This window comes from Gobio gobio, assembly GCF_949357685.1.
Source record: "Gobio gobio genome assembly, chromosome: 2".
NCBI lineage: Eukaryota > Metazoa > Chordata > Actinopteri > Cypriniformes > Gobionidae > Gobio > Gobio gobio.
The window spans coordinates 71,688,056-71,715,041 of NC_137098.1; the positions used below are offsets into that span (position 1 = coordinate 71,688,056).

Below are 26,986 nucleotides of genomic sequence, written 5' to 3' on the forward strand. Positions count from 1 at the left end.
AAAGCTGCAGACAGAAACATCAGACTCAGGACAGAAACACACAACCTCTAAAGTAAGAACAACTCACATGTTCATTCTTCACACACAATTAGACTTTGAGATGTTAATATTGTCTGAATGATTGCTAAAACTGCCAATGTTTTATTTATTTTTATTACATGAACATGTTTTACTCTAAGATGAGTTTTTCAATGTGTTTCTTCCTCAGAAATGGACCGGACTCTATATGTCGTTCTTCTTCTCATTGGTGAGTGTGTTTGTTGTTTTATTTATGGTTTATAGTTTCATCAGGTTTGACCCTGTTATGAAAAGCATTAAATCAAACCCTCTCTTTCACAGCTCTCTGCTCCGTATCTGAATGTGTTCAGCGTCAGTATCACTTTATAAACGTGTTGAAGAACTGGACTGAAGCTCAGAGATACTGCAGAGAGAATTACACAGATCTGGCCACCGTTGACAACATGAACGACATGAACGAGCTGAAGAAGAGTGTGAATGTTGGAGGTGTCTGGATTGGGCTGCAGAAGACATGGCAGTGGTCTTCAGGTGAACCTGCGCTTTATCTGAACTGGGCTAATGGGCAACCTGTTGGAGGTCAGAGCTGTGCTGTGATGAGAAATGGACAGTGGCATGAAGAGAGATGCAGTGAGAGCCTGACTTTCATCTGCAGTTCATCTAACAACAGTAAGTGCAGCTATGATGACATAAATTGTTCATTGACAGTGTTCCCTTTGGTTGGGCTCTTGAACTTCATTTATTTTACTGTAGTTGTAATTTTCTTCCTATTGATGCAACAAGAAATCACAGTTATTTGATTTAAAGAAAGGGAAGGAATAAATCAATTGCTTTTAAAAGGTGACTAACTTCTAACATATCATATCACTTATCACATATCACTTTCCATAGGCGTAATGGTTTTTATACTGTACCGTATATTCCATCCCCCTACACTGCCCCTAAACCTACCCATCACCCATCACACACACACACACACACACACACACACACACACACACACACACACACACACACACACACACACACACACACACACACACACACACACACACACACACACACACACACACACACACACACACACACACACACACACACACACACACACACACACACACACACACACACACACACACACACACACACACACACACACACACACACACACACACACACACACACACACACACACACACACACACACACACACACACACACACACACACACAGCCCCTAAACCTACCCATCACAGGAGACATTCTGCATTTGTACATTTTCAAAAAACATCACTGAGTCTGATTTATAAGATGTTTTCCTCATGGGGACCTAAAAATGTCCCCATGAAGGAAGAGGATTTTGGATATTGCCATCTTTGTGGGGACATTTTGTACCCACACTGTAAAAAATGAATCATGGGTCTTGTAATTTTCATTACAGTTTTTTTTATTTGCTTTGGTACTATTTTCACTAGTAAGGTGTACATTTTCAAAACTCTTAGTACAAAAATCTAAACTGATCACACTTGTAACACAGCTAGTCATTCTTTCAAAACCTGATGTAATGCTTTCATTCAGTGGCACATATCTTCAGTCCACATAATCATTGTTTCAAACACAAGATTATTGTAATATGTAATGAGAACATTTGGTTTAATCACTGAAACACAACAGTATGATCTTCTGTCAGTTTAGTACTTTTAACAATCAGTTCATCCAACAGCAAACAATGCAAGATACATGTTTCAAATCACCCTTGTTGCTGAATTATCTACAGTAACACAGGCTACAGATGCCACATAAGATTAGAAAATACGCTTACATTACCTAATTTGTGTTATTTAATCTATAATGTTTGTAATAGTATCTATCTATTGAGTGTGTTATCAAAAGGTGTGATGAAGTTACGACACAGCCATGAGGTTCTGGGCTATAGAACAGAGTTTGCTGCCAATACAGTAAATGCTCTCACTGTACCATATGACTGAATCTACTGTAGTTGAGCTTTATAAGGGTGAGTTACAGTAATGTGTCTCTACCATGGTAATCTGTTTACAGTATCAAATGCATACATACTGTAATGTAAAATGCTGTATTTGATGCCATCTGTCTCCCTTCTTCTGATGCATTTCTGATCAGTCTGATGTTATATTGTCATTGACTATTTCCTTTCCTTTATACTCTACTCTGCTCTGTTCACTCACTCACACACACACACACACACACACACACACTCACACACACATGTCTGGTTCACTATCTTTCTGGGTATAAGCAGGCATAATGGTTACAAACTGTATATTCTCTCCCCTTACACTAACCCTACCCATAAACCTATCAATCACACAAAACTTTCTAAATTTTTACATTACAGTAAAAAAAAAAAAGTCCCCGCAAGGACAAGTAATTAGGATACTGCCATCTTTATAGGGACATCTTGTCCCCATAATGTAGAGTTTACCAGGCCACACACGCGCACGCACTTTGAACATAGTAGTTATAATCTAAGATCAATTGCTTATAATGTAAAAATAATTAATTACATATGGTTATCTATATCGGAAATTGCAAACAAAGTAGAAACTATGTATATAGAATCAATATCTAAAAGAAATCTATAGGTGAACCAAATGATTAATTGATTAACCATTAAGATCTGTTGGATTAAATAATAGACAAATGTATTAAACTGAACGTGAAGAGATGAAAATCAAAAGTTTCATAGAAAGAGCTTTATGAAAGGCAGTTACTGTGAATGAAACATTTATATAGATGAAACAGTTATTTTTTGTGGTGAAAAGGATACTTTGTAGTTTTGTGTATTGTACTAACACAATTGAAAATATGCTTAAATGTTTGATAAAAGTGCACTTTTGATGATCTGTTGTGATATTAGTACCATGAGTTTTGAAAATGCACACCTTGCTTGTGAAAATAGTACCAAAGCGAATAAAAAAAACTGTAAAAAAATAACGTGATAATTAAATATAATGGGTACATTTCATTATTGAAATTGTGGTTTTGTGTTTCATAGAATATATTAAGAAGATTTCACTAATAAAAGCAAGAGATACGTTTTCCTCTTTTATTTAAGAAAATTAGTGCAATTTTTAGGCTTAATTTGAGCAAAATAAACTAATAAAATTAAGAAAAATTTTACCGATTTATTTTAAGAGAATTGGTTCAATTATGCGGTTAGAGACACCATTTGAAAGTGAACGGCAGTGATCAGAAGACATTTTTGGCGGAGGGGTCGAACGTCAAACACATAAGAGGTAAGCTTAGTTATAACTATGCTTCTCATTATTTCTTTTCACCAGTTATGTTCACTCTTGTTCAGTAGCATCGCTGAGGTCGCATATTTTAGTTGTGTCATGCCGATGCCTATAAGGCAAAATAGATGAGATGAGTTGTCTTAAATCAACGAAAACAAATGATATGACTTGCGAAACTGTGAACGATTGTCTTATCTCCAGTGTGTACAACACCACCACATGCTTGTGCTGTGGCTAGAATATTGATTGCTAAAATAAATCGTTGTCAATGTGCTAACGTTATATTCTCCATAGGCCATCGGTAAGCGTGATATTGGGAAGATGAATAGATTGGATAAATAGACTTTTTAAAACTTCAAATTATGTCTTTCGAAATATAATAATGTATGACAATTTAAAATTAATCTTCTAGAAAAGAGTAATAATAATTTAAAAAAATATAATAGTACAAATGGCACGATGTAATATTGCGTTCATACTCGAAGCCAGATGGCGCCCTCTCTTGCAGTAGCCTGTACGCGATGTCCCAACTCGTTCATAGAAGTAGACTCTCCCGCAAATATCCTCAACCTTGTGTAGAAATTCTCTGGCTAAAACGCTAAAACCATGACTAAATCATCCAGCAGTCGTGACCATGATCGTGAAGATATTATCTTTTTCTGCAATCCATTATTATAACAATTTTTCTATATATTTATGGTGTTTTGAGAAATGTATTTGTACATTGTTTTTATTTAAAAAAAATAGAAATGCAACTTAAACAATCTTTTTTTTTTCAATTAAATTATATAAAGCTAATGTGAAAATATTTAACACAAAATAGATTTTTTTGTCAGCCACTATATGAAAAAAGGTAACACTTTATTTTGATGGTCCACTTTAGACATTCTACTGACTATAAGTAACTGCAACCACATGTTAACTAATCTATTAACCCTAACCTAGCAAGTTGTTTACCAAAATGATCTTTCTCATGGAAAATGTTGGCATTTTTTAATTTTAGTTTCATATCTTAAACCTGCTGACTTACATTTTATACAGATTTGTTTTATTTTTGCAAAAAAAAGAAAGATTAAAAGCATGTTTTGATAACAAAAAGTGCATTATGAATTCATTATTATCTTAACCTGAAAAAAGCAGTAAATGTTATAATTAAGTAAATTTCATTCATACAAATGAGTAAATTCTGCTTGATTTATTTGTGAGACAACTTAAATTAAAAAAGCACTTTCCACTAATAATATTAAATTCATCATGTGCCATAGACTAAATAATTTAGTCTATTTAAATAAAATTTAATTTATTTGGGTAAATTTCACAAAAAAACAACAACCTTAAAATCTACTCAAATATAATACGTGTAATATTGTTACCATAATTTTTTTAAGCAGATAGCATGTGATATTTTTTACAGTGCATAACGTAGGGATTACCACACACACACACACACACACACACACACACACACACACACACACACACACACACACACACACACACACACACGTCAACATTCAGCATCAAAACATTCAGATCTGTTTAGTAACTAGAGCTCTTGTGTAAGTGAATTATACTAAGCTTTTGTCAGCTCAACATACTATTCCCATTTCACTTTACTTGTTTTTAAGGCAATCGGTTTGCATGCTTGTATTAAGTAAGTCTAACTAATTCAGTTTTACAGTGTAGCAATAGCAAGCTACGTCTGAAAGCATGAGATCCCACCCTCTCTACAGATAGCTCTCCAAAGCCACGGCTTCTTCAAAACACATGAACACACAGCAGCGTCTGCAGAGCGTCACGAGACGAGAGACGCCGATAAACTACCTCATGTCTCAAAGCACATAACATTACAATAATAATGAACATACACAACTCACAGAGCTCTAGATGTTCCACCTGACTGCTGCAGATTCAACTGCTGCAAAAAGCTTTTTGATGGCCATCACTGTTGAGATTCATACGCTGATTCTTGATGTCTCTGTGTGTCTAAATGACAGAGAGATTCAACCTATTTGAACAGATCAACTTTTTAAGATTATATTGAAAACAATATATTGAAATCTTATGCTGTAGAATCACAGAGCTTCTATAATCACTAAAGAAAAACATAACTCAACGATTTGGCTCTAAATGACATCAGTGATTCAGCTCATGAAGATTATGTCAAAACACAACCAACAACACCTGAGCACATTTTCTCTGGACTTGTCTGGCTGCTATAAATCAGGTACAGCAGACAGACATGAACTAATGTTATGAAGTCAAGGGTCAGGAGCCCAACTAAAATAAACAGAAATCCTTCAGTGATTCTACTTATCATCAGGTGTCTTCACTAATGGTCAATCATCACTTAATGAATCTCTTAATTATCTCATTAACTTTAACACTTCTTCAGAGTTACTTTTAACACTCTTGAGTGTGGAGTCAAATAAACTCTGAGGAGTGTTAATTTAACACTGGGGTTTTCGCTGTGCACCATGTAGATGTGTTTCAGTGTCAAAGTGTTATTCAGTTAATCTTACCTGGTTTCATGATATAGGCTAATATACATCCAATAACGGTATTATTCAGCAAATCAACCCAGCTATTGGCTATCAAAGTGTTATTTATTTTTACGTTTATCGCTTGTCATAATTTGTTGAAGAAAATAGTAATTCCTGCTTAATCTGCATATTAACAAGCGTTATAAAGAGCGCACTGCAGTGCTAAAGCATAGTGCACACACTTTAGGAACCTGACACCGCTTGTCCGCAGTGCAGCAGCCCCGGCACAACACCTGTTTGTTTAATATAGCGCTTATAGGATACATTATGCTTTTTACTGTACTGTATACAAGTTTAAACTTATCAGTATCTGCACAGTTATTAACAGTGTTTATTTGCCATGTCCTACTAATATTGCATATATATTTAATTTGTCTGTCTAACCGAAACCCCTTATATCCTCGTCTATATTCTTCAGTCCTTATAATAAATATTCAGATTGTAAACTTCACTCTGGAGTAGCTGCAGTTCTTTCTGACAGAAGAATTAGGCCAGTTGATGTACCGCTATCCATCTGCACACAAAACATCTCACAGTTTGTTTAAATGAATATGACAGCCACTGAGTAAATTATTATATTTCAACATGAATTGGAGTAAAAACATAATTTTATCATTAGATTTAGAAGTTAATGCAAGAAACTGTTGTATGTGCAATTTATATGTTTGCATACAATTTTTTATGTAGATTATTATGTATAAAAAATAAATAGCAACTGAATTTAGGCGAATAGTGGGCTCTGTTGTTAACCTTTAATATTATGGTAATGTGCAAGTAAGAGCTCTCTATATAGTTTATATCATTAGAAGATCATTTTTTCATCCTTAAAGTTTTAATTATAATTGAATTTATTTAAAGACTGAGACACAATTTGTTCAGTAAATTAAAATAAGAAGCAATTTTATTTGTAGTTTTCTCCCCCTGCTGTACTGTACCATGACTTCAAAACCGAGGTACAAACCGAACCGTCAGTTGTGTGTACCGTTACACCCCTAACTGGAAGTGATGGTTTATAGTTTTTAGTATTTATCCCATGCATATATGAATTACCATCTTGTTAATTTTGTGAGGGGGTAAATTTGAAGGGGCCCGTCCACTTGTGTTATTTTGAGTCAGAGAAATTTAATATTTTTCTTAACTCCCATTTGTGTTACACAGAAGAAAGAAAGTCATATACAGCTGGGGCAGCATGGGCGTGAGTAAATAACATTATTGTACCAAAATATTTTATTAATTAAGTTGTTCATTTTAACCTTTAATACAAATACCAGCGGAAATGGCTCCTTTGTTTATAGCATTCTTGAGTTATTGAGGTATTTTACTTATTTATCCGAATGAATCGATAAGATCAGAATCAAATCTCAAGCTTATGAATTGCAGCACCAATAGAGTTGGTAGCACTGTGAGTAACCTGAATATTGAAAGCACCGATGCAATTTATATGCGTTTTTAAGTTAAGCGAGGGCGAGTTGATTATCACAGGCAATCAATTAAATATGCAACTTAAAAGCTGCAAAAGTGTTTAAGAAACATGAACTTACTTTTAAAATTGTTGATAAGACTGGGTAACTGCCACTCGAGGAGTTTTTCCCTCATAAAAGTATCCATGTGCTTTTTTGACTAGAAAAAAGGACATTTTGAATTACATCACTTAAAAAAAACTTATTTATGTATGTAAAAATAATTTGTATACCACACAAGCATCAAATATTTGTGTTTGGCCCAGCACACGGCAATCGTTGAAAGTTAAACTTTGAAAGTTGACGCGGTCCTGAAAAGTCGATTCACTTCCGGGAATCATTTTGTTGAATTGGTGAACCGGTGTATTTTAACCGTATCGTTGGTTCTTTGAGACCTGAGGTCCCATGACATTTACATACTGTGTATGTGTTTTACATATCAATATCAAGTACCATACTCATCATATGGACAATTGCAGGTGTTTTACTTATAGTCATATCACTTGTTTTGACTCATTTGACTCACTTGTTCAATTTGCAGTGACACAAATGACTCTTTCCTCTGTTTTCACAGATATACACATACTTCTTATTAAATAAGCAAATATATTAAAAACATTGATTACAATTAAGATACAATTTATATAAAACGAAATTCACTTTAAAGGGGTGATGAACTGAGAAATCAACTTTCCCTTGAGCCTTTGATATATAAAAGTTAATTGTGATATAAAAACATAATTTACGTTTCAGAGCTGAAAACTTCCTTGTTTGTCAAAGAAAAGCTTTTATTGACACCAGGCCCAGAAAATGAGAGCTCTCAGAAATATGTCAACCACTGATGTAATAGGACGCAGAAATGCGCCTAATAATACATTGTGCTGTGCCTGGTTGTGGAAGAACACAGTCCCTGCATAAGCTTCCTTCTGATTCTACTATTAGGAATGAGTGGTTGAACTATATTCCAGCTCATGTGGGGAAGACATTGCGTGTTTGTTCGCTTCATTTCACCGCGGAATCGATTGTAAACAAGATAGAGGTCGAGACTGGATTTGCAGAAAGAGTGAGATTAAAACACAATGCTGTGCCTTCTATATTGGATCCGACAGGAACGGTGCAACACACTTATGTGTTTTTTATATGTGATAGTATTGCATTGTTACAGATCGTTTGATATCTATTGATTACATACCTTAGCACGCTGTCAGACTGGATAATTCTTTATTAGAGGTGTTATTGGTTCATTCGTGATCAGACTCGGACTTGTAACGCCAGGGCTCACAAAGTGTGTGTGTGTGTGTACGGTTCGTGGTTATATTCACTGATCGGGCCGACCAAGTGTGTGTGTGTGTGTGTGTGTGTGTACGGATCGCTGTTATATTCACATCGGGCCGACCAAGTAAAACAAAAATAACATTCCTTTCCTGCGTGCAAGTGTGTGTGTACGGGTCACGGTTATTCACTGATCGGGCCAACCAAGCGTGTGTGTGTGTGTGTGTGTGCGGTTCGCGGTTATGTTCACATCGGGCTGGCCAATACAAAAATAACATTCCAATCAATCGCGGGTGGATGAAAGCTGAATCATTGTGTTTGTTTGATGAGCCCTGTGAGCGTTTCCCCACATGATTCCCACATGTACTGAGGGAGCTGAGGCTCATTAAATATGCAAATCTTATCCAATCCTAGCCGTGGGCGTTTACTTCCAAGTCTTTAGTTCGGCACGCCCATCAAAACCGAGTGTTTTTCAGAAAGCCTCAAACCAAGGCAGAAAATAGCCTATTACTTATTCATTATGATGTTTTTGAATGTAAAAACCACGCAAACGTCAGAAGTTGACCTCAGACAACAGTATAAAAAGTAAAAATTGCCAGTTCATGACCCCTTTAAAGAAAGGCTTTCTACAAAACAAAAATAATTTCTGACAAACACCATGTCTTCTGATATATTGCACATCAAATGATGTGTCCTTTATTATTCATGCTGTGCTCGTACATATATTAAAAAATAACATTAGGCTATAATATTTAATTATCAATATGAAACAAAATATGTTTTACTGGTACTATATTCTGAGCAGACATTTGTGAATAAAAGCTTTATTGATGTGACACTATGTTATTTACAATAAGCACGTTATAATCTGTTCTAAACAGTCTTGCGTCTATGATGTACATTTTATGTTGCAGCAGGATTAATATTTAAACTGTCTTTTTGCGTTTAAATATTTACAGATGCTAACAGAATAAACTTAGCCTACCACAATCAGCGGCTGAATCCATTGCTCTCAGAAATGAACAGCTTTTCATGAGGTGAATTATTCCAGGATTATTCCTCAACGCGTCTCAAAACGATGTAGCTGAAGTGTAGCGCTTCACTTGATGTGTTTGAGTTGATGTGTGGCGTTGACGCATGGATCGTCAGTATTTGAATCTTGAAGAGCATGCGCTCCGTGGCATGGTCGCATTACCGGATAATGAAGAGGCTCGCGAACGACTGACATTTCTCTTTTTTCAAACAGGTTACATAAACACAGAATTCGTTTTTTTTTTTTTTTTGGTTTACATGATTTAAAACCGGACATATCATTGTTTCTTTAGATATATGTCTCATGTTTGTGTGATAAGTTCCCTTGTGAAAAAAAGTGCACTTTAGTGTACTTTTTTAAAGTGTACTTATTGCACAAATAATATACTTTAAAGGTATACACTTAAATGTGAATTAAATGCAATGTTTTCGGCGCACTGAATGCACATTAAGTGTAATTGATTTCAAATGTATCACATATTAAGTTGAAATAAAATGTAATAAGTTGCCATTAAGAGTGATTTTTTGGCACAACTTAAGTGGGACTTTAATACAACTTTATATGTACTTTCATAATTGCTTCTAATGTCTTCAAAATATAGTTAAAAAAGTGCACTGCTCAATCTATTGAAAGCAAATAATGTGAACGTCTCGGTTACGTATGGTAACCCTCGTTCCCTGAAGGAGGGAACGGAGAAGTACGTCGGTATTACCGACGAATTGGGATCACTTTAGAGAGCCCCTATCAGCTTCGAGATTTAGAGAACAGGCCAATGGGCCATTGGCGTGCGAGATTTGCATCTCGCGCTCCGCCCCGCGCCGCGGGTATAAACAGGAAGCGAGAGCATTGCACTGACGTTTTTCACTGAGGAGCCGAACTAGTGACTCGGTCATGCAGTGATGGTAAGGAACTGTGGCGACGGGACGTACGTCTCCGTTCCCTCCTTCAGGGAACGAGGGTTACCATACATAACCGAGACATTCCCTTTCAGTCGGTCACTACGACGTACGTCGGTATTACCGACGAATTGGGATCCCTATGGAAAACGCCACAGTTACTACCACTTCCAGCGCCCAGCGAGAGCCCCTCAGACCCCGTTCTGATGCGGGCGGGGAAATTCACGCAGGGAGAGTCATACTGCTGTTCCGCAAGACCCATTCAGCAGACTTATTGGATAACGCTGGGAAAGCGTGCCCGAAGGACGCTGCGGGAGCCACATCATGCCCGGAGGGAGTTACCATGTGGAAAGAATACGTATGGGCTGGCCGTGGGCAGCACAACATACGGAAGTCCCAGAGGTGGCCCCGGCCTATACAGGCGGGGGACGACACCGAACTGAGACGGCAGAGGAACTCTGCCAAGGGAAAGACACAAGCTCACCGTAGGGAGCTGTACCGTGGAGAATACACGTATGGGACCGCCGTAGGGGTCACGACATACGGACCCCAGTCCGACACAAGTTCCACCAATGCATACAAGTGCCAGACCTGGCGTCAGACGCTCCGCCACATCCGACTGCCGAGGGGTGCGGAGGACTCAACAGGGTTCGCCAATCCTGGGGAACTCGACTGGAGAAAATAAGCGCACGTATCCGTTCCATGGGGAAGGGAATGGCGCAGCAAGCCGACACTTAGAACGGGCACTTCAGCTGCTGACTATGGGAAGCGAGCACACGAGAAGCCACCGGTTCTACACGTAGGCTATAAAACCTAGCGAACGTGTTAGGTGTCGCCCAGCCCGCAGCTCTACAATATCTGTCAGCGAGGCGCCACGAGCCAGCGCCCAGGAAGAAGCAATACCCCTAGTGGAGTGGGCTCTTAACCCGAGCGGGCAGGGCACGTCTTGGGCTTCATAAGCCAAGACGATGGCGTCCACTATCCAGTGGGCCATCCTCAGCTTGGAGACAGCCTTTCCCTTCTGCTGTCCTCCGTAACAGATGAAGAGCTGCTCTGAGGTCCTAAGCTTTGCGTTCTGTCAACATAGACGCGCAGGGCGCGAACTGGACAGAGAAAAGCCAGGGCTGGGTCTGCCTCCTCCGAAGGCAGCGCTTGCAGGCTCACCACTTGGTCCCGGAAGGGAGTAGTGGGAACCTTGGCACATATCCAGGCCGGGGTCTCAGGGTTACCTGAGAGTCACCTGGCCCGAATCCCAGGCACGATTCGTCGACCGAAAATGCCTGCAGGTCCTCTACCCTCTTAACTGAGGCCAATGCAATCAGGAGTATTGTCTTTAGAGACAAGATCTTAAGCTCCGCTGACTGTAAAGGCTCAAAGGGCGCCCTCTGAAGTGCGTCAGCACCAGAGTCAAGTCCCAAGAGGGTATAAAGGGAGGACGAGGCGGATTTAATCTCCTCGCCCCCCCAGGAACCTGACGATCAGATCGTGCTTGCCTAATGAATTAACCATTAACCAGGTCATGATTGCGCTATAGCGGCAACATACACCTTGAGGGTGGAGGGAGACAGCTTTCGCTCCAACCCGTCTTGAAGAAAAGAGAGCACAGATCTGACCGAACACTTTCGGGGGTCTTCTCGGTGAGAAGAGCACCAGTCGACGAACAGGTTCCACTTCAACGCATATAGCCGTCTCGTAGAGGGGGCTCTGGCGGAAGTGATGGTGTCAACTACCGCTTGTGGTAGGTCACCTAGAACCTCCGCATCCCGTTCAGGGACCAGACATGGAGTTTCCAGAGGTCCGGACGCGGGTGCCACAGGGTGCCGTGTCTCTGAGTCAGGAGGTCCTTCCTCAGAGGAATGGGCCAAGGAGGTGCTGTCGCGAGGAGCACTAGTTCCGGGAACCAAGTCCTGTTGGGCCAGTACGGAGCTACCAAGAGGAGCTGCTCCTCGTCCTCCCTGACCTTGCACCGTGTCTGTGCAAGAAGGCTCACTGGGGGGGGAACGCATATTTGCGTAGGCCCCGGGGCCAGATGTGTGCCAGGGCATCCGTGCAGAGGGTTCCCCCGGGCAGGGAATAGTACCACTGGCAGTGGGTCGTGTCGGGGCGGCAAACAGATCGATCTGTGCGGCCCCAAGCGACTCCAAATCAGCTGGACCACCTGGGGGTGGAGTCTCCACTCCCCGGGCAGCACGGGCAACCGTGACAGCTCGTCGGCCGCACGATTGAGCGGGCCCGGAATGTGGATGGCACGAAGGGACCTCAGATGCTTCGGACTCCAAAGAAGGAGATGGCGGGCGAGTTGGGACATGCGGCGGGACGGCCGCAGTGCTGTCCGTCCGGATCAGAACGTGCTTGTCTTTGAGCGACCCTTTGAGGTGGCTGAGAGCAAGACGAACCGCCAGCAACTCCAGGCAATTGATATGCCATTGCAGTTGGGGCCCCGTCCACAGACCCGATACTGCAAGCCCGTTGTACGTGGCACCCCAGCCCGTGGATGAGGCATCCGTGGAGACAACAGAATGCCTGGACACTTGTTCTAGAGGCACTCCTGCCCGTAGAAATGAAGGGTCCGACCACGGGCTGAAGGTTTGGCGGTATCTCGGCGTCACTTGGACACGGAGGGACCCGCTGTGCCACGCCCATCTCGGGACTCGGTCGTGTAGCCAGTGTTGAAGCGGTCTCATATGGAGCAGCCCTAGCGGCGTTACTGCGGCTGCTGCTGCCATATGCCCCAAGAGCCTCTGAAATTATTTCAGTGGAACCACTGTACTGCGTTTGAACGTATTCAAGCAGCTCAACACCGACTGGACGCGCTCCTCGGTGAGGCGCGCTGTCATGGCGACCGAGTCGATCTCCATCCCGAGAAAAGAGATCCTCTGTACGGGACAGAGTTTGCTATTCTCCCAGTTGACCTGAAGACCCAACCGGCTGAGGTGCCGAAGCACCATGTCCCTGTGTTCGCACAACTGTTCCCGCGACTGGGCAAGAATCAGCCAGTCGTCGAGATAGTTGAGAAGACGAACACCACGCTCTCTCATGGGAGCAATGGCCGCCTCCGCGACTTTCGTGAAGTCACGGGGCGACAGGGACAGCCCGAAGGGCAGGACTTTGTACTGACATCCCCGTCCGTCGAAAGCAAAGCGTAGAAATGGTCTGTGTCGAGGGAGAATCGAGACATGAAAGTACGCGTCCTTCAGGTCGATCGCTGCAAACCAATCCTGGGGACGGGGGCACCTGAAGATGCGTTTCTGCGTTAACATTCTGAACGGCATCCTGTGGAGGGAACGGTTCAAGTAAGGCAGGTCCAAGATTGGCTGTAACCCGCCGCCTTTCTTGGGTACAATGAAGTACGGGCTGTAGAACCCGGACTTCATATCAGCTGGAGGGACCGGCTTTATGGCGTCCTTCGCCAGCAGAACAGCGATCTCCGCCTGAAGCACGGGGGCATCCACCCACGCAATAGACGTGAAGTGAACGCCACCGAACCGGGGCGGACGCCGGGCGAACTGAATCGCAAGCCGAGTCTGATGGTACAGATGACCCAGCGAGACGGGCTGGGGAGCGCTAGGCAGGCCCCCAGAGACCGAACAAGCGGGGCCATCGGTACCACAGACGTACCCGCAGCAGGGCAGCGAGGCGGAATGCAGGGACCCCAGGACGACATGGGAGTGGTCCGTGTAGGGGTCTGGGTCTGACACACGACCTGCATCCGCTGAGGGGGTGCGCGAGTGTGGGTGCACAGCCGGCACCCCCTGATGGCGATTTGGAGAGGCACCAGAGGCTGACAAGGCATGGGAGCGTTGTACACCGCCCAGCGCGTTCTCCAAATGAAGGAGGGGCTGAGCGTGGCAAGGCTTTGTGGCATTGCACACGGTCTGCCTCACCTCCTTCCTCAGCGGGGAACAAGAGCGGCGAGGCATAGCGTCGCGCACTGTCGTCCACACACTGCTGAGAAGAGGGGAATGAGAGTGGCGAGGCTTGTAGCATCACACACTGCCATTCTCGCCCTCTTGTGGGGAGGGGAATGAGGGCGGCGAGGCTTGTAGCTTCACACGCTGCCATTCCTGAACTCCCGAGACCCAGAGATATTGGAACTGTTCTTCTCTTTTTTTTTTAAATTTTTTTTTTTAATATATATATTTTTGGGTACCACTGGCTGTTTTTAACCCCAGTGGCGGAACAGAATTACTAATGGTTTTTACCCGGCCCTCCTCCGGGGGAAGAACAGTCCCGAACCAAATCCGGGTCAATGGTGTTTCTGGACATCGTCTAGCCAAGGGCCAGCGCTGTGCGCAGCTCAACCTCGGCTGAGAACTACCCTCATGCCCTAAGCAGGGCAGAGGTGGCCTGCCAGTGGCACTGCCACCCCACCGATGAGGGTAGTGAGAGAGAGGAAAACTTTATACATATTATGGCCCTATTGGTGTTCCATATTTTGGCACCAATAGTTCCATAATGCAAAAGCCTTCCAACGCACATCCGGGAAAGGCAAGGGGCAGGCAAGGCGATTTATGCGTTGCACTATGCCTCAGCCACCCGGGAAAGCATGGCTGTCGAGCATGAATCGGATTTAGCACGAGCGCCCACTATTATAGTGGTAATCTCAGCATCATCCTCATTTTCAACACATAGCAGCCCTCTCTCCGATGCAGCGATTGACATCTGTCCTCTGCTAGAGCCCCAAACGAAACGCTAGGTCCTTTTTTTTTTCTTTTTTTTTTAGGACCAGCAATCCCATCTGTAAGCTACCAGCAGACATGTGAGACAGTGGGCGTGGCCGTGAGACGACGTGGCTATGCTCTCATTAGAGAGCATAGACCACCCACAAACACAGTCTCAACATGCGTAGCCGGCGAGTGACGCGCGCTGATCTGCCGTGGCAACCCGCGCTGTCACTCGGCAGCTAGACGGCACACGGCGCGCTGAACACTCAAACCCCCACGCGGAAGGCGAGATGACCAGCGCGTCGACGTGATCCCGTTCCCCTGGGAGAACATGGATCACCCACGAACACAGTCTCAACATGTTTATGCGAGAGGGATCGTGGCCGTCAGGACAGGAAACAACCGCATCCAGAAACGCACGAGTGGAATGACGTCTTGAAAAAGACGCAGTGTCACACCCGTGTTTCTCTTTTGTGAGGAAACGCTCTTTAAACAGTGCTGAAGCACCCAGGGGAAGACCGCGGCAACACACAGGTGGTAAGTGCAGTCCTGTGGTGCACTCACTGAAACAAACGCCCTCACCAGACCGACAGTTGCTGTGAGAACAGCAGTTTGTTATGCTGATGCAGCGGTGAACATGCGGTCGCACTGATTGTGCCTTTTCGCCAACACAGAGCGTCCTTCTCGTTCTCTGGAGCATCTCTCTTGCAGATAGGCTTTCTTTTAGAAAAGCAGGCTTGCTTCATCAACGCCGTTCGGCTCCGAAGTGAATGACGTCAGTGCGATGCTCTCACTTCCTGTTTATACCCGCGGCGCGGGCGGAGCGCGAGATGCAAATCTCGCACGCCAATGGCCCATTGGCCTGTTCTCTAAATCTCGAAGCTGATAGGGGCTCTCTAAAGTGATCCCAATTCGTTGGTAATACCGACATACGTCGTAGTGACCGACTGAAAGGGAACTAAAATATACTTTAATGTCAGCTAAATATACACTTAAGTGTGAATTAAATGTAATATTTTCGCCGCTTAAGTGCATCTGATTTGTAATTAATTTCAAATTTATCACAGCTTAAGTTCATGTTAAAATGCAATTAGTTGAGACTTTAGTATATTTTTATATGTAATTTAAAATATGGTAAAAGTGTACTTTTGAATGTACTGACAATTAATTAATGTGAACTAAAATATATTTTAATGTCAGCTAAAAATACACTTAAGTGTGAATTAAATGCAATGTTTTCTGCACACTGAATGCACATTAAGTGTAATTGATTTCAAATGTATCACACATAAAGGTGAAATAAAATGTAATAAGTTGCCATTAAGAGTGATTTTTTGGAACAACTTAAGTGGGACTTTAATACAACTTTATATGTACTTTCATAATTGCTTCTAATGTCTTCAAACTATAGTTAAAGTGTACTGCTCAATCTATTGAGAAGCAATTAATGTGAACTAAAATATACTTTAACGTAATTTACATATACACTATTATATAATTAAATACATTTGTAATTACATTTTTATAATAATACAGCTGCAATTTAGTATAATAAACAAATCCAAATTGAAACCCTCTACATTTATTGACAAAACAATCTGTAAAACAAATACACAAACCTTTTTGTTGATGCACAAGAAAATCCCAAGAAACAATTCACACAAACAGAAATTAATTTAGAAAGCGTCTGGAGGACAATGAGGATTAATCTTCCTCATACAATGGTACTTAAATCTGCCCATCACAGAAAACATTCTGCATTTTTACATTTTCAGAAAACATTATTCTGTATGATTTATAAGATTGTTTCCTCATGGTGACCTAAAAAAATGTCCCCACAAGGTCAAAATTTACTGGTGTTACTATACTTGTGGGGTCAATTGGTCCCAATAACGTAGGGATTACCAGTACACACACAGAAGCAAACACACAGTACCTCACACACAACACATGAATTAATACAAACAAAATGTAAAGAAAAGTATCATTCCATGTACAACACTAAGATTCAAAACTTTGGGTAAAGCTGTACAATAACGTTTAATTAGTTAACTACTTCATTTAACATAAACTTAGAATGACTAATACTTTAAACAATTATTAATCTTAGTTAATGTTAATTTCAACATTTACTTATTAGGGGTGTAACGGCAAACGTATTCGTACCGAACCGTTTGGGTACAGGACTTCCGGTGTGGTGCACGTGTGTACCGAACAGTATGATGGCAATCTTTAACAGTCGGCTTGTTTTACGCACAGAACACACTTCAATCCGAGTTCCTACACAAAGATATTAAGTATTCAGTTCATTTTATCATGAAATTTGAGTGATAAATGCCATTTTGATGCTCTTTAATGTGACGTGACAGATCACTGTACAGGCACGTCAGCTCAAGCGGCAGCGCAGAGCGAGTGAATGCAATCATCTCATTATAGTCAAAGAATAAACATGAATTAACATCAGAAGGTGTGTTGAGGATACATTACAACTTACTGAAACATATCACATGTTGTGTAATCGCTCAATCAGTGTTTCAACGGCGGAAAGACGTCAGTAAAACAGCTTGTAAACAATGTCACGCAGCATCACATTTACTAGAAGTCATTCAGTGTCCACAGCTGTTAGTTCACTAGAAAAATCTACTTTTTCACTAAATATATGACCTATTTTAGCCTATATATTCATTATAGTCTACTGAACCTGTTAGTGATGTCTTGATTATTTAATGTATTGGAGTAATGTACGTAATGTTTAAATAAATCTGTCATGAAAATGACAGCCACTGTGTATAAATGATTATGTTTGTGTACTGTGCAAGTGCAAGTAAGGGCTTCCTATATAGTCTACACTTTACAGCATTTGCAGAGATAATTTTTATGTCTTTAAGAAACTTTTAGTTATAATTGAATTAATTTAAAGAGCACCTATCATGGCATTTAAAATGTTCCAAATATTGTTTTAGAAGTCCCCACCAAAAGTTTTGCATGCATGCAATGACAAAAAAGACTTTAGTTTTCTTATAATATGCATTTATTTTTACCTGTTTTGACAGCGATTCTCAAATGATTCCTTTAGTGATTCACTTTTCAAAACCCCGCCTTTACCTTTACGTGACGCTAATCTGCGGTGATTGGTCAGATGACCCAGTCAGTTGTGATTGGTATAGTCTGTGCAGATATTTTCGGAAACGGAACGCCCATCAAAGTCTTATAGTGACAGTAATTTGTTAATATGTGTCAGGAGTTATGAATATGAATATGAAAACCGCGTCGGTACCGTTTGATTGTAATATGAGCCTCAGCTGATCTCATTCATAAAAAAACTCCTCTATTCTCCTCACAAAGACTCGCGACAAATCAAGTAAGTAAGTAAGTAAAATTTTATTTATATAGCACTTTTAACGCTACAATGCACAAAGTGCTTTACACAGCAATAACAATAAAAACAATCATTTAAACACATAATGAAGAGCTATACATAATGAAACAAAATATAATATAAGGTATCAAACCCAAACTACACAAGGACATCATTGAATACTAAAAGCACGTCTATACAAATAAGTTTTCAGACGACATTTAAAAACAGACACACATTCAGATGTTCTAATATCCATTGGCAAACTATTCCATAATTTTGGAGCTCTCACGGCAAATGCTCTATCTCCTTTTGTTTTAAATCTAGTTCTTGGAACATCCAGCAGCTTCTTAACAGACGACCTCAGACATCTCCCTGCTTCATAAGGTCTCAGGAGCTCAGTTAAATATATAGGTGCCAGACCATTTAATGCTTTGTATGTCAACAATAAAATCTTAAACTCAACCCTTGAATAAACAGGTAACCAATGTAAAGACGCTAAAACAGGTGTAATATGTTGAGATCTCTTTGTTCGTGTCAGTAATCTGGCTGCAGCATTTTGCACCAATTGTAAACGAGATAAAGTGCGATTGTTCAAAGACGAAAACAAAACATTACAATAATCAAGGCGGGAGGATATAAAAGCATGAATAAGCTTCTCTGTATCATTAAAATGTAAAAACTGCCTCACCTTGGAAATGTTTCTTAACTGATAAAAACAGGACTGAATCAGCTTCTTAACATGAATTTCAAAATTTAGATTAGAATCAAAATAAACACCCAAATTTCTAACTACCTGCTTAATATTTGGAAAAACCCCATTTAGAGCAAGCTCAATCTGATTTTTCCTTAAGCCCTGACATCAACATCCCTCAGGGCTTTTAGTTAAATAGTGTGCAGATGATGAGACATATTGATAGATTCTCATATGTCTGTGTCAAATTTCTAAACAGAGGAGTATTTTTAATTCAATACTTCCTCAAAATGCGCAGATATAGCCTAATCATGAGCGATTGAGTCTCTTATGTGTTGTTTTCAATTCATACTGGCAGCCGGATGGCGCTCTGTGCACATTAGGGGTGTAACGGTTCGTGTATTCGTACCGAACGGTTCACGGGGTGAGTTCCAAATGGAATCAGTATTCCCTATTTGATCATCCCTATGTGAGCAGGACACACGTGTACCGTATGTAGCAGTTTGGAATGCACTTGGCAAAGGGAGCGGCGTAAATTCCTCATTATCTTCAGCTGGGATGTTCCGGTGACAACGCAGCACAGTGTCCGTCAGCAGATCAGGGTTGCCAGATATTCACAACAAAACCCGCCCAATCGCTACTCAAAACTAGCCCAAAACAAGCCCAGTCTCATTTCAGTGGGGTTTTTTTGGTAAAAATCTCTTATGGGGGGTAAAATATATGTTTTTTTGGCAGGGTTTCCTGCTGAAATACGCATTCCCGGTGCTAAATATCACACAATTGGGGTCGCTTCAACCTGCGGACATGTATGAACTTGGCAACACTGCAGCAGATGTCGCAGTTTTATCTGCATCATTTTCTTTTTTTTTAGCATAACTGTTGCAAATAAAAATAAACATTTTTTATTTTAAAATGTTTATTAAAATATGCTTTGTAATTCTGTATATAAAAAGTAATATAACTCTTAAAAATATGAATTGTATATTTATTTATGCCGGCGCTGCGTTGTCACGGGAACATCCCAGCTGAAGATAATGAGGAATTTACATACGGCACACGCGTGTCCTGCTCACATAGGGATGATCAAATAGGGAATACTGATTCCATTTGGAACTCACCCCGTGAACCGTTCGGTACGAATACGCGAACCGTTACACCCCTAGTGCACATGTAGTCCATATGGTACAGACAGACAGAATAACACCTTTATCCAACTTGTTCTTGTCTTCCGTGTGTGCCTCCACGATGCATGCGTGAGAATATGACGCAGATCCGGCGTTCGGACACATGACCCAGAAGAGATTTGTTTACGAGCAGAGGAAGACGCGCGTGTCTAAGCTGTTGAATTCTACATTGATCGTGCTTTAGGTCTCGGCGTAGTGCTCAAAATGGGGTTAAAGTGTGCATTTCATGGATTCCCAAACCCCGGCGCTACGTCATATTCTCGCGCATGCGTCGTGGAGGCACACGCGGAAGACAAGAAGAGGTTGAATAAAGTCGTTATTTTGATTTTTTTTTGCGCACAAAAACTATTGTCGTCGCATCGTAAAATTATTGTAGAGTCACTGTGGTGAGATGGACTTTGTAATGACGTTTTTTGTGCCTTTTATGGGTCTTGGAAGTATGAATGTACTGAATGCCAATGGAGTCCTATCTGAAGCCTTTCTCAGCCATCAGCTTTACACTAAAATATCTTCATTTGTGTTCCGAATTTGAACGGAGGTGAACAACATGAGGGTGAGTAATTAATGACAGAATTTTCATTTTTGGGTGAACTAACCCTTTAAGGACAATGACAATTTGTTCAGTAAACCACTTTTTAATTGAAAAAAAAAAAGCAATTTTATATTTAGTTTTCTCTCCCTGCTTTACCGAACCGTCAGTTTTGTGTACCGTTACACCCCTATTACTAATGCAATCTTAAAATCAAAAGCTGTATAAGTTAATTAGTTAATGCACTGTTAACGTACATGAACAATGGCTATAAATGTCATTAACTAGCTTTGAACTATATTTGATTAACTAAGGTCAACAAATATTAATAAACACTGTAAAAAAAAAATATTGCTCATCACTGTTAGATCATGTTGGCTAATACATTAAATAATGTTAACAAATGAGATCTTATTCTAAAGTGTTACCAAACTTTTAAGCTCTTAAACCTTTACTAGCACCAAAGTTAGGACCAAAAGGTTTATTCTAAAATCTTATTCCAGCATTACGGTGAATGAAAGTAAAAAATAAAAAATAAATAAAAAACCTGAAGAACTCCAAAGGCACAATTATTATTTTTTTTTAATTATTCATCACCAACTATTTTGAAGTTGTTGGAAAGTGCTGTTTATGTCAATGTTCCAGAAGCTCTCCATCGGCAGAAAACTTCCATCTCTCCACAGTAGATGAGAATGGACATGTTCCAAAGAGGCAGCTGGTATTCACACTGGTGTATCTGTTAAAAAAATTATTATTTTAGCAATAAGAGGGATCATAAAAATTAGCATGTTGTCTTTTTATTTAGTACTAACCTGATGAAGCTGTTTATTCTGCAAGGTGTGTGTAAACTTCTGACCGCAACTGCATCACCTATGTGATGAATTACCTCAGTCGTCAGGGCAACATCACAGTAGAAGCTGGGAGAGGTTCCTTCACGTTTCCCACAAACACCAGATCCCACGGACCACATCATCTTCACGGACACTGGGCCTTAAAAATAGAGGACATTTTCATAATCGTTTTTATTCCCACTTTACAGGGAATTAAACATAACTTAAATATATATAAATAACCCAAGACCCATGCAAATCAAGAAAGGTATTCTTCCATTTTTCATCATTTTTCTTGCCTTGCAAGTTTCATCTGACCATCTCCATGAAGGATGCTCCTGTATTTGCCACGGCTGGCATGCACAGCAATACTGAGGCCCCATTCCTTTGGGTTGTTACCTGTAAAATATATAATGATTCGGGGTGTAAATGCACAGGTGGGAATTTATTACTTACAAATGGACAAGATGCAAAGCATTTAAAAGCTATAGACTTGATAGCAGTGTTTTAGCTTGTAGTGTGTGATCAGTGTTATGGCTGGGAATAAATTCATAATTAACAATAACTTCACCTCATCAATACGGCTCTGTGATTCCACACAGCTTGCACTGGATCTCCAATAACACATCTATACTGATCCTACAAAATAAAAAAAAATTAAATAACTCCAGATAAGCACAAAATATTACAAAAACACAAATAGTAACTTAACATCGTACTCTCCAAATGCAAAAAAAATAAATAAAAAATAAATAAATACATTACAAGCATTATTTCTAGAGGTGGGTGATATATTGACTATTACTGGTCGTTATAATATGGATTAATTGTATATAAATGTCTAAAGTTACTATAACTTTAAGTCATTTAGTTCATTTAAAAATTCTGAGTTCGATTAAAATATTGTATTTTCAGCAGCCAAATTCCTCGAACACGCCCACACACACGATCACATTCCGATATAATAAATTATTATAATGCAATCATAGATACATGATGATAGGAAACATGATTCATTCACCTCCCGAGTCTATATTGCGTCTGTCTGTGATTAAACTAAATAACGTTACACTCTTAACCGCAATAAGAACTGCCATGTTACGGTGAAAATCAAGAAAGCTTAAATCAAGATATACTTACTTGACACGTTTGCAGCACATAACGTCTCATCTGTAATCATCCAATGATCCAAAAGGTTCACTCCGTTGTTGTTTTCTTCTTGTTTGATCCGCTTTAGTTTCCTCACGCATCGCGATTACAAAAACATGGCGGACAGCGCATTTTTCAAAATCATGACGTAGTATTTTTGGCGCATGCGCATTAATATATTAAATAGAAAGATATTTCGTGCATGGTTAAATATTGATTATAAATGTTTTCCATTTCTGTTCAAGTTTAAGTTGTTCTAACTCTCTGTGTAGTTGGACTGTATGGTTTAAAGAACTTGGCTCATTCACCTAACGAAAAGTCAATCATGTTTACAGTGTAGTGTAGACTGATTAAAATTAAATGTTTTTTAACTGAATTTGAATGCAAATTAATTTTGTTTAGATTTGTTCAACTTTTGCTTGCAATTAAATGTGTGTTTAATCGGCGTAGAACAACATAATGACATTGAAAGTATTCTGTACGCAGATGTAAAGTACTACATTGCTATTACATTAAGCACAAATAGCTAAGCTACTCCTCTCATAAATTACACTTTATGTCAAATATTATGTAAAAAACTGACACTTGTAGTTGAGTTCATAGAGCAGGAGCTATATATAAATTTTAAAAAGTGTATTGAAGCTAGAAGAAATACATTATTGCACACAGTATACATTATAGACTAAATTTAAAATACATTAACAAATGTAATTTTTGACATTTTTTTCCATGTGCTTTAGTATGTCAATATAAAAATAAGTGTACTTTATAAAATATAAATAACAATAATTATTTTAAATATGTTTAAGTGAAATATAGGTAGACATTATTACAAGGTGCATTTTTAAAAAAGTGCACTTAAGTGTGCTTATAAATATTGTCATGAAAGTGTACTTTTTTAATTAAAAATGTATGACATTATTACAAAGTGCACTTATTAAAAGTGCACTTAAGTGTGTTTATAAATATTGTCATGAAAGTGTACTTTTTAGGTAAAAAATTATTACATATTACAAAGTGCACTTATTAAAAGTGCACTTAAGTGTGTTTATAAATATTGCCATGAAAGTGTACTTTCCTTAAGTAAAAATTAATTAGATAGTATTACAAGGTGCACTTATTAAAAGTGCACTTAAGTGTGTTTATAAATATTGTCATGAAAGTATACTTTTCTTAAGTAAAAATGTATTAGATATTATTACAAAGTGCACTTATTAAAAGTGCACTTAAGTGTGTTTATAAATATTGCCATGAAAGTGTACTTTCCTTAAGTAAAAATTAATTAGATATTATTACAAAATGCATTTTAAAAAAGTGCACTTAAGTGTGCTTATAAATATTGTCATTAAAGTGTATTCTCTTTAAGTACACTTAAGTGGCCTTTAATTTTACTTATATCGTATGATCTGCAAGTGCACTTTTTAAAAAGTATACTTTTAAGATTTTAAGTACACAAAAAGTATACTTTCAATACAATTAAGCACACTACTTTTTCACAAGGGTTTTCACTAAGCTACAGGTCATTTTCTGAAGAGAATCAGATTAAACATCATTTACAGAGAGGCTGCAGATTGCGCATCATGTTTGTTTTCTTTATTTTGCAAAAAGCACAACATTTTGTTCTTATTGTGACTTTACATAAAAAAGATGAAACTCAACAGATTTGAATGATATATAATGCCTGAATGATAAAAAACAACAGAGTTATTTGAGTCTCTTTGGCATTGGTAAGAAAAAAGAGTTGAAAAAAAAAGGCACGACGGCTGACTCGAGGGGGATAAAATGATTATTAATGAAAACATTATATGAACTTACCTTGAAACATCTGCAACCAGTGGCTTTGCCCCTTTGTCCTTTCAAAATGACAGTTTGGGAGCGAATTTAAACATCTTCAAGGCTTGAAGCTCGTGAAACAATGCAGGGTAGAAACAATTGGTTCATATTCTGATTCCTGATGTCTGTGTGATTTTAAACTCTGTCAGATAATGAAAGCACTGCTGGATCTTAAGCTGTAACATCACAAATATACTGCAATGTCAAGTCAAGTCAAATCAACTTTATTTATATAGCGCTTTTTACAATGCAGATTGTTTCAAAGCAGCTTCACAGTGTTAAACAGGAAAATAATGCAACAGAATTTGATTTGGCTTTATACCTGCTTTGGAGAAAACGGTGATGTCATCAGCTCATTTAAATTATCACACAGTGACAGTGTGGGCAGATCAGTAATTAATGATGCTAAATAAAACCAATGAAACAGGTCATTACATGATTATAGTGTCATCATCAAAACTGAATTACCATTATCGAGTCATCATAATTTCTTTTGCCATAAAAAAGGTCAATAATCACTTCATTATCTCATTAACTTCTAAAGTCTTTAAATGACACGTGTTTCTGATGCTCCACCGCTGCTCTTATTCACATCCAAACCATAAATCAGTGTAAGAATAATGAACAAACTGACTCTGAATCTGTTTCCATGTGTTTTTCTTAAAGTGAGCACAGGACTCGTCTTTGTCAATCAGATGATGAACTGGAGAGAAGCTCAGAGTTACTGCAGACAGAATCACATTGATCTGGTCAGTGTGAGGAACCAGAATGAGAGTCAACAGATTCAGAAGTTCATCAATTATAGTCACATATCTAATGATGTCTGGATCGGCCTGTTCAGAGACTCATGGCAGTGGTCAGATCAGAGCAACTCCTCATTCAGAGACTGGAGGTCTGGTGAACCTAATAATGATGGAGGAAATGAAAACTGTGCAGTGATTGAATGGGCTGCTCAGAGACAATGGAATGACATCTCTTGCAGTGGCCCATGTCTTTTTGTGTGTCATGAAGGTGAGCAGATCCTCTCAAAACACACACAGTCCATCATCAGCTCCAGATATCTTAAAGTTCACGCTACATGTCTGACTTGACAGATTCCTCCACAGTGTTTGTTCTGCATGTTGTTTTTGATCAGTCTCTCTCTAGTTTTTGCTTGTGGTTTGTTTTGTGTCCAGATAAACTGTTTCTGATCAAAGAGAACCGGACGTGGTCTGAAGCTCTGAGATACTGCAGACAGAATCATGTGGATCTGGTCTCGGTTCATTCAGTCGAGATGCAGCGTGAGGTGATGAATGTGGTTAAAGGGGCGTCTACTGCGGAGGTGTGGTTGGGTTTACACAACTACTGCATCATGAACATGTGGATCTGGCTGAGCGGAGAGATCGTGTGCTATCAGAACTGGGCTCCAGGGAACGGAACGACACCGGAAAACTGCAGCCTCGAGAAGAGAAAAGGAGCAGTTCAGTCTGGAGGAGATCAGCGCTGGATCAGCCTTCCTGAATGCCACAAACTCAACTTCATCTGCACAAATGATGAATGAAAACATGTGAATGTTTGAGTGTTTACTCACATTCATTGTTTTCATTCCTCATTATTTTTCTTATTTACTTTCATATGTTTGATTTGCTCTTTAGTAATTTCTAAATTAATCTACTAATTGTGTTTTAAAAGTCTTATTGAAGTTTATGTTAATTATCATGATATAATGTTATCAAAGTTTTCTGACAGCAATGATTACTGTTCTTTAGACGTCTAAAATACTAACACAATATATGTGTGTTTTAAGAATCTCTTTGCATATCTGGTGTGTTTATGTCTCTATGTTTTCACTAATATTATCTGTAGGAATAACTGGTTGAATGTGATTCTGTGAGAACAGCTCTTCATAATAATAATTATTTTGTGTATTTTATATTATGTCTCAGAATTAAATATGGTTTATTCTTAAAGGCAGAAGTGAAGTGATGTCACAATTAACTGTCAATTAAATGTAATAAATATGTAAAATGTACATTTGTGTCATGTGTTTTGTTTTTGTTTTCTGTTCATGTCTGAGTTTCTTGTTAATCTATGGTTGTTGATTAGTTCTGTCACCTCTGTTTGTCATCCTGGTTTCTGATTGATGTGTGTCTTCTGTTCAGGTGTTAAACTGTAAGCTTCTTGTCTGATATTAGTCATGTTTAGTTGTGTGTGAGCAGTTTTCTCCTGTGAGTTCCTGGATTTCAGTTGGTGGATAAAAAAAAAAGGTTTCT

The 26,986-nt window shown here is 39.5% G+C and overlaps 1 protein-coding gene across 1 annotated transcript; it reads left to right on the top strand.

Annotated features, from left to right (window-relative positions):
- On the top strand, positions 1–26,745 carry LOC307120843 (macrophage mannose receptor 1-like). Its single transcript, XM_079808029.1, has 5 exons — positions 1–52; positions 209–247; positions 340–684; positions 25,401–25,745; positions 25,910–26,745. Exons 2-5 carry the CDS (start codon positions 211–213, stop codon positions 26,272–26,274), a joined length of 1,092 nt encoding a protein of 363 aa, XP_079664155.1. The 5' UTR covers positions 1–52; positions 209–210; the 3' UTR covers positions 26,275–26,745.
- The last annotated feature ends 241 nt before the right edge of the window (positions 26,746–26,986 follow it).